At 40.7% G+C, this 9,152-nt stretch overlaps 1 protein-coding gene across 2 annotated transcripts; it reads left to right on the forward strand.

Moving 5' to 3' along the window:
- Window positions 1–12: 12 nt before the first annotated feature.
- mtfr1l (mitochondrial fission regulator 1-like) lies at window positions 13–3,158 on the forward strand. 2 transcript variants are annotated; one of them, XM_015969927.3, is made up of 8 exons: window positions 13–132; window positions 723–853; window positions 933–1,040; window positions 1,122–1,231; window positions 1,362–1,573; window positions 2,189–2,585; window positions 2,668–2,821; window positions 2,944–3,158. In XM_015969927.3, the coding sequence occupies exons 2-7, from the start codon at window positions 839–841 to the stop codon at window positions 2,783–2,785; spliced, it is 960 nt and encodes a 319-aa protein (XP_015825413.3). In that variant the 5' UTR covers window positions 13–132; window positions 723–838; the 3' UTR covers window positions 2,786–2,821; window positions 2,944–3,158. The 2 variants fall into 2 exon arrangements, with proteins under 2 accessions (XP_015825413.3, XP_054597617.2); XM_054741642.2 differs by having other exon boundaries at window positions 33–132; window positions 776–853.
- Window positions 3,159–9,152: the final 5,994 nt, after the last annotated feature.

Here is a 9,152-nt window from a genome sequence, read left to right on the forward strand (position 1 = left end):
TAGAGGGCAATCGTCAACCGGCGCTCCGGCCAATCAGATCACAGGACGGTGAACGTCAACGGTGTGAAAGACGAACAGGGGAAGCGGCGGCTATCTGATGTTTTAGCTTTTACGACTCAGCTTTCATAGACCGTAAGTTACACTCTTTTTGCGTAGATTAAAACGTGTTAAAGACGAAGTACACATGCCGTCTGGTGCTGGGAAAAAAAGAAAAGTAACAGGTCAAACAGTGGGCCATTGTTGCTGCTAAACGCTAATTGACGCTCCCTGGGTATTTTATATTATTAAGCTAGCTGCTACTATACCGGCTGCTAATAAAGGGAACCAATAAGTTCAAAACGTATTTTTTGAATAGTATTTATGCAATGAGTATCCATTCCCCTCATCATTTCCAGTAATGATAGTTTGAGCAGAGAGTTTAGTCAGTGGGTACCATTAGCGAGCTAGCTTCGTTAGCAATCGTTGCATGTTGATTAGCAATGTTGGAAGTGTTTACAAGGGTTAGGGTTACGCCCGAAAATGTCCCTTTTATAGGGTTAAAATATTCTTTTTTTAAATATATTGATCACCGAAATGTCTGTAATCTGTTTACACAAAAGCATTATCCACAACATTTAACTGTATAGTAAAAAGCTTTCAGATTGCTGTACGCCGTGTGCTAAAGCGCTTCTGTCTTTTATATTTTAGCAGACGCTTTTACTAATTGTCTGTTTTAATCCCAGGAATTGAATCAGACTAACATGGCATCTGTTTACTGAACTGCTCCAATCTTCAGACACTGCAAACACCAAACATTGGTGTGTAACATCCCAACGAATGAGAGTGATCCACATTCATTATGGAAACAGAATCAGTGAGTTTGTGCACGGTGTTAATTCAGTGGGGGGTGGGATTGCAGAACAACACTGGGAGTTATAAATGGTCTTGTGCAGGATGTTATTCCCATCTGGCAGAATAAACCACATGGGTCAACCCGCAGCGTTGTGAGAAGAATAGGTTCCACTCTTCCACTCAAACCTCCGCAACGGGCATGCTTTCAGGTACATCGAACATCTTTTTACTCAATTCTATTTATTGATGTTTGAAATAAATGTGCTGCTAAATGATTTTTCGTGCATTAGGAACTACCTGGTTTGCCCTCTCTTCGCCCCTTGGACGGCCCTGCTGTCCCTACTTTGGCAGACATTGCCTGGATTGTTGCAGATGAAGAGGAAACATATGCCAGAGTTAGGTACGTCTACATTCTTGCCTTAATAGATGAGAGTAACTTCTTTCTCATCATGTTTCTTTCCTCTCCTCCGATTTTATTAGATGCTCATGCAAACCGGGTTGGTATTATTAATCACTTTTCTCCTTTTTAGGAGTGATGCACGCCCTCTGAAACACGAATGGCGGCCTACGCCGCTCCTAGTGCTCCACAGGAATTCCTCTGTGCCCAACTTTCGCCGTGAAGGCAAACGGATGGAAGGGTTAAGGAAGCCCGGGGTAACTGCCTTGAACCGAACCACCGCCCTGCAGGAAGAGCTCAGCAAACTCCGAGCTCAGATCGCTAAGATTGTTACAAACGATACAGGTTTGTAACCGATCAGACGAGAACATGTTCAGTCACAGTCCTGTTGAGGAGGCTAATAAACTCGCTATCTGTTCGAGTAAATTTCATTTTAAATATTTTTTGGGGGGTTCAAAAGCTTGTTTTGATGAAGATAAGTTAGCAAAACTGTGTGATCGTGTGTCTGATATGGTTCCTAGTTAAGCAGCTGTTTGAATCAAAACAAAAACATCACAACCAGTAAATAAAGATTATAACAACTCCAGTAACCAGATCCATCCAGATTTATGGTCGCTTTATTGGTGTGTTTTTAACACAGAGTCACGGTCTTCATGTGACTGTTTGTCCTGTTGCCAAGTCAGCTGCCCTGATTCTCTAGGCTCTTCGGTACTAAAGTGACTTGGCATCAGTTTGTAGGTCAGTGACTGGAGATTATCTCTGCTGCCCTGTGGCAGTCGTACGTTAAACCAAACAGAAACCATGTTCAATGGGTTGATTTTTATAAGTGATGTTTAGTCATCTGAACCTGACTAACTAAATTACTAGTTTGTGTGTTTCTTCAACAAAAAATGAGCTTTTTTACTAAATCTACATCCAGTTCCTTCAACAAAAATCTCCTTTATCTATCTATTGTTTTAGGTTCTAACCCCCTGACCCCTGACCTGCTCTCCCCGGACGACACAACCATGAGTTTTTCCATGGCTCCTTTTGAGGCTGCATCCTTTCAGCAAGCCACCATGGCTCCTGCTTCCTTCGTCATCAGCGATGTCACCGAGGAGGAGGAGGAAGAGGAAGAAGAAGAAGAAATAGAAGTGGAGGAGGATGAGAAAGATGTCGTTTCTATTGTGTCAGATCTGGTCCCTGATCCTCTCCCGCCTGTTTCCATGACAGCGTCAGCCACCTTTGATCTGGACAGACCCAGCATGGACTTTCGGGAGGCAGAGGAGGACACAGTGTCTCTGTCAAAGTCCACCAGCTTTGCTGATGTTATGGACATCTTGAAGGACATGAACAAAATGAAGATGAGCAAAGACAGGTGAGACGTGCTGGATTAAACCCCACAAACGAGTGTTTTTGATGTGTTTAGTGACCTGTTGTGTGTTTTCTACGTGTCTCAGGTATAACAGAGGCTGCATGTCGCTCAGAGAGGAGGATTCAGCTACACTCATATCAGAAGCTCTGAGGAAAAAGTTTGTCCTGCAGAAAGAAGACACAGCTGCTGTGAGAAGGAAGTAGCTTGGTGATGGATTCATTATCATCCTGCTGCTTAATGTAAGTCAGGAGAAATTAGGTGGAGTTTAAAGATTTTTTTGTTTCGTTTTTTTCTTTGCATTTCATTTAATCACTTTTCTTCTCAAATTAATCCAGGTGTAACATGTTTTTGCTCATTTTAGGCCTTTGCCTGAGGGAGATGTACCCATGGATCTTCAACGATGCTCCAGGCTACCAGTTAGAACAAAAACCACTTTGTCCCAGACATCTAAGATCAAACGCCACGGTGGCGGCGGTGTGGTCTGAGGCTGAACAGCCCTGTTTCAGCATGATGATGTCTTTTCAGGACTCTGCAGACCTTTTGTTCCAGTTGCACCCAGTTTCTTCTAAGTCCTGTTTTATCAGAAGGAGCAGCAGAGCCTGACAGCCAAGTCTTGTGTTGTTCAAATTCGTACTTTCAAGAATCAATTTAATGGTGAGAATCCTATTTTAGGTTTTGTTTTGAATGTCTTCTCCACAGACAGATGCAAATAAACCTTTTCTTCTGTCTTTCACCTAAAGAAATCTAACATTTGAACATATTTTATGTACAGATCAAACAAGCAGAAACGTACTGTAGCTTTTTACAGTGTGTATGGGAGGAACAAACCTTACGACTCTAGAATTTTCTGTACTGGGTTTGCACGGTTCACGCCTCTCTGCCTCTTTTTTTAACGTAGATTTGCCAGTGAACAAAAAGAAACACATTTTAAACCCAAACTGAAAGCAACGTGTGTTTATTAGTAATACAGTTTAAAACAGGTAGTTGTGTGTTGTATAGGTGAAAATGCCCATCATTGTTCTCATCTTTAAACCCAAATTCCCTACTGATAGTTTTAACCATACAATGAACAAAAGCCACGTTTAGTTCAGCATCACGATGACTGTTATTGTCGTTACCTTCCTACAAATTTGTTTAAAAGCCCAGTTTGACGACTCCTCATGCCAAAGTTGTTTTTTTTTATGTGATTGCTCCTCGCTGCTTGTCCAGAAAGTGACCTCTACACTGTAAGAAATGAACAGTTGAATCTACTTGGCCGAGTTGTGTCAACTGGTTCCACTGAACCTAACTGCTTAAATGTAAAACATAATATACATTGTTATTAAGTTAAAAGTAAATATACATTACTCTTTATTTTTAAGCAGTTGGAATCAGTTGACATAACTTGGTTAAGTAAATGAAACATCTCATTTTTTACAGTGTAATATAACATTTACAGTCCTTAGCAACTATATGTAGGAAGTTTCTGAAAGTTTTTCACAAGTTCTCAAAGTTATTTTCACTCGTTTTTCCAGCTCTTATCTGTCATATTTAAGGCAAATGCCTACTTTTTTTGTTATAATTTTTTTAGCCTTGCTGCAATTTGCCCACATCCTGTAATTTTCACAAATTCTCATTGGACAGAAGGAGGAATTGAAAATAGCTGAAATAAAGGTACACTTCTCTATAAAAAGGAAACTTTCTGCTGTAGTTTGAGTGACGCATGTACACCTAAGCCTGTCATCACCGTGTGTGTTTTTAATTTGTTTTCTCATGCAACTACCCTGTAAATAAAGGTTGTGCAAATGTTTTGAATTGGTTGCAAATCATTTGTGTGCATTGGCAAATCCAAACCACCAGAGGGAAGTGCAAACCGTGTTTTAGTGTTTATAAAGTCACCGCTCCTTTCCTCTTCTAGTAATGGTTTACTCTAGATGTAGATCGTAAAACTTAAGAGTAATCTGGGTTTTATTGGTAATGAGTCATATTAAATCATTAGTAAAAACCAGAAACTGGTTTATTTTGTAAATATGTTAATCAGCAACAGGTCAGTAGCATGTTTGGGTCTAATAAGAGCATTCCAGAGTTACTTTTGGAAGTGATGATGTGGAAGGCCTCATCACTCATAAACATCTAAAAGGAGATGGTTTGTGGAGATGCACATTCGGCTGTCAGGATAAACATTTTTTTGCCAGGAATGATTTTCCACATGCATCAAATTGTGACTCAGGAGAAATTTGCCCACATCCTGTACCTTTTGGTTCTCAAAGCATTTGGTTGTGGAAATTCCTTTTCTTTGGAAAACCAAAAAGGGAGAAAATCCACAGACAGCCGGATGTGATGTGATTTCCATAGTCTCAAACAAAAGGATCAGATATAGGGATTAATTCATTGTGGCAAGCTTCTCTAACCGTAGCTCCACCTCTCCCTGCTGGTCCTACCTGCCCCACATTTTGGTTTCCAGTCTCTACCTCCCTTCCAGGAATAGAAACAAAAAATTATTAAATATTTAATTTCCACATCATATTCAAACAAATATAGTTTGAACTAAATTCGTTACTCACGTTGTAATTAGTTACTCTGACATACCGAGTCACTGAAAAGTGAAAAATGTCCACAGAGGTGGCCAGATGGGGCAGGTTACAGTTCTAGGGTGGCACACCAAGTAGTAACTTGTAACTGGGACTGGTTTGCCTTTATCTCCATCCACAAATATTATTAATATCTCCTCCTTTTTAAAAATGGTGAGCAACTTCCGTATATATATATATTTTAAATTATTTATTTACTTATTAATTATAGTGACACTTTACAATAAGGGATATTTAACATAACTTAAACATTAATACATTATTAAATAAAGTAATGTTAATGTTAAGTAGTGCTTTACTAAGCAGATACTAATGTGTCTATGTATGTATGTAATGCCACCTCCGACAGAACTTCCAGAATGTTTCGGGGGAGGCAGGGGACTTTGAGTCTGAGTGGACCATGTTCCGTGCTTCCATTGTCGAGGCGGCCGACCGAAGCTGCAGGCGCAGGGTCATCGGTGTCTGTCGTGGTGGCAATCCCCAAACCTGCTGGTGGACCAAGTCCTAATGGGTCCTTTTGGCCTGTGGGACTCCAGAGGCAGCTGATGAGTACCGGCAGCCAAGCCAATTGCAGCCTGGGTGGTCACTGAGGAGTTCGGTGAAACCGTGGAGCAAGACTTTCGTACGGCTTCGTGGAGATTCTGGTCACACCATCTGGCGCCTCGGGAGGGGAAAGCAGAACACTGTTTACAGTGGGGATGGTGTGCTGCTGACCTCGACCCGGGATGTTGTGGATGGGTGGGCGAAGTACTTTGAAGACCTCTTCAATCCCACCGGCTCGTCTTCCAGTGAAGAAGCAGAATCCAGGCACTTTGGGTTGTTACTGTCTTGATTAAAGAAGATTAATTTACGGTCTGTTTGAATATCAATAAGATTTATTAAAGTGGTGGAGGTCTTTCCTGGGGGGGCCAGTGGGGTAGCCAGCAATTTTCCTGGAGGGACCTTGGCCACCCTTTGGGGACGCCTCTGCCTGCAGGTGCATAAACAAAATGGGCAAAAGCCAGTAACTCTAATGACTATAATCTCAATGCTCAGTTAAGTATGAAAACATGAAATAAAATCCATGTCAAAATAAAGATTCAAAACCTGAAACACTTTTACTGCTTTACAAATAAATCAGTTTACAATCATTACAGTGGGCATAAAACCTGATCTAATTATTTCCTGACAAAATATGAAACAATGAATGAAACTTACTCTTTCGTCTTTTGACACAAAGGCTAAAACTTACAGATCATGTCGTTAAATCCTGCCATTTTTCTGTGGAAATCAATCCTGACAAGACGCTTGTCACACTCAGCACCTCTTTACCTGATTGCTCCACAGACAACGTGTGCTAGTAATTTCCAGGATTATTATTAACCCATTTCCTGTACCTTCCCGGGATGATGTGGCCCCTCTGTGATTCACAGTCTATTTTCTGTGAGAGTCCTTGGCCTACTTTGTCCCTCTTCACCTCCATTGTGGAGGTCCAGATCCAGCTACCTCTTTTAGATGCAGCGTGTCTTTGGAGGACTCCGTTAATGGGGCTCTGTTGAATGTGGAAAGTTCAAAGTGACATTGGCACATTTTCATCACTGCAGCACTTGTTTGAACATTTTTGAGAAGCAGGCTGAGGCACTTTTGAATGAGATGTTGCTGAAAGACTCGGGGAAAAAAGATGACAATGCCTCCAGCCTTTTAGTTTTAAACATTCTCCTTGAGGTTTATTGCTCTTTTAATATTTCAGATGTAAAAAAAAAATACACTGATAGAAAATGTGAAGGTTCCTCAGTGGCTTTACTCCACATTGATCATGACTTACTTCTACAGTCGATGAGACTCTTCAGCGGTGCGTTAAAGCTCTTCGGCTAAATGTCACCTCACCACATGGGGCTGAAAGCTCCATCAGCACAAGCGAACAAGCAGCTCTCCAACAGGTAGAGCATCCATCATCCTGACTCACCTCAGAGCTTCCCATCACTCTAAGGAGGCCTGTTGTTGGAAATAAAAACATCTTCTCCAGAGTCCGAAAAGGTTTCCCATGTGCCCAAAGTCATTTGTTACGTTCAAGAACCGTCCGATCAGAGGAAATGCCTTTGAGCTGAGAGACTTGGATGAAGTTTTCACTTTGACAGTACATTTTTTACATTTGATTAATCTGTCTGATTTTTGTGCCAGGCACTGCAGCAGCAGGGTCTCTACGTATGAGTCTCAGCTGAGCTGAAGCAAACCAGGGAAAGATGGATGAATCCAGCTGCTGTCGCCCCCAAAAGCTCAGGTGTAACACACAACAATTTAAAGGTTTTAGTTAATGTAATTTTTTACAATTAAGGGACAGTTTTACTTATTTAACCAACACTGACGATGTGTTCTAGAATAACACTCATGGAAACTTGTTACAAATAGGCAATGGGAGATAAAAACGAAGAGACGCAGAATGCCAGAAAAAAGGATAAAATTAGCGTCCATGACTAAAAAGGTACAAAACAAACAAAGATTGGAGAAAGACGCAAAGTGACTAAACTCAAGAGTGCAATGGTAACAAAGAAACACAGAGATGCAAAAAGACTCTGAAAAATAGTTTTAAAAGCTGCTGAAAAAATTAGATTTTCAAAAGATGTTAAAGACTAGAAATGAATGTATTTGGACTGATGCAAACTTTCTGCAGCAACACAAAATAACTTCAACGATCAAAACTACAAAACTAAACAATGAAATCAAACATCCACACAAAGGACTTTAAAGGTGTGGTTCGCTCATTTAATTACAGTTTTTCTCCATTGGTTTGGCTCATTTCTTGAAACAGAAATTACATTCTCAAACCTCTAAGATCATTTGGCAAAACACTCCTACAGTTTAGCACAACACTGAAGCTCACCTGCAAAATCTCTTCCAAAACAACCCCTTTCTCATTTAAACAGTCAGTGTCTCCAAAATGGCAAAGATCCATCTCAATTGCTTTGGCTTACTTCTCGACACAGATCGGACATTCTCATCATTCTTGGTGCTTTTGTCAAAATAAACCTGGATGGTTGATCACAACAACATTGTTTACCTGGAAAAGCTCATATCTCTCCTAAACAAGTTCACTCATGTGTCAAAACTACATTTCTTTCTAATCTGAGTAGTCAGTGCCCCCAAAATGCATTGTCCCTTTGGCATTGTGTGAGTGCTGCCATACAAAATGTTTAGATGTTTTGTCACTATGGCAGAGGAGCAACAATATACAACCGAAAAGAGCAGCCTCCAAGGTTTGACATCACAGATGGCACTCACATTACCAAGGAAATTATAATCATTTTTTTATTCACACGCAAAGAAAGTTTCATACAGATGTAAAAAGAAAATGTACATTACAGTAATACAGTAAATTGCATGAACACAAAATCAAAAAACAAGGACATATTCAGTGGTCGCTGTACTCATTCTCCCGCTCTTATCCACTGTCTTCACCCTCCTGATTATTTACACGCTGTTGTCCGTCTGGCCACAGATTCTCAGTCCTCCTCTTCCTTGAGGAAGAACTTCCCCTTGGTCCGTTTGCTTGGCCTTGTCTATCCATGTTCAGAGATTGGACCGGCGCTGGTCAAGTTGTATATATATCTGTGTTTGGCAGCACACAATCATGGAAAACACCTGTGTGTGTGACTCTCCCCGTTCGTTAGTCTAGTTTCACCTGACTGTCAATGACTGTCATCAATGTATCAAATATTCAAAGAAATCCATATATGGCATTCATGGTTTTACGTTCTGGACCAATTCTGACAATTGAACTGACAGTTGTGCATGCGAGTACTTATACAATGAAATCATGCTGACATGTTTTGGAGAGAATGATCATTAGACTGAGAATCAACTCATCAGTTTAGATCTACAAGATCTATTCATTTGGAAAATGTGCCAGATGGAGTTGCTAATGCTAACAGTTAGCTTCTACTAGCCAAGATGTTCTTTGCTGTTTGCTGGACGCTAAATCAACAACAGCCTTCCCTTTCTTGAGCCAAGATGGGTGAGTCCA

This window comes from Nothobranchius furzeri, chromosome 18 (assembly GCF_043380555.1).
Source record: "Nothobranchius furzeri strain GRZ-AD chromosome 18, NfurGRZ-RIMD1, whole genome shotgun sequence".
In the NCBI taxonomy this organism is placed as follows: domain Eukaryota; kingdom Metazoa; phylum Chordata; class Actinopteri; order Cyprinodontiformes; family Nothobranchiidae; genus Nothobranchius; species Nothobranchius furzeri.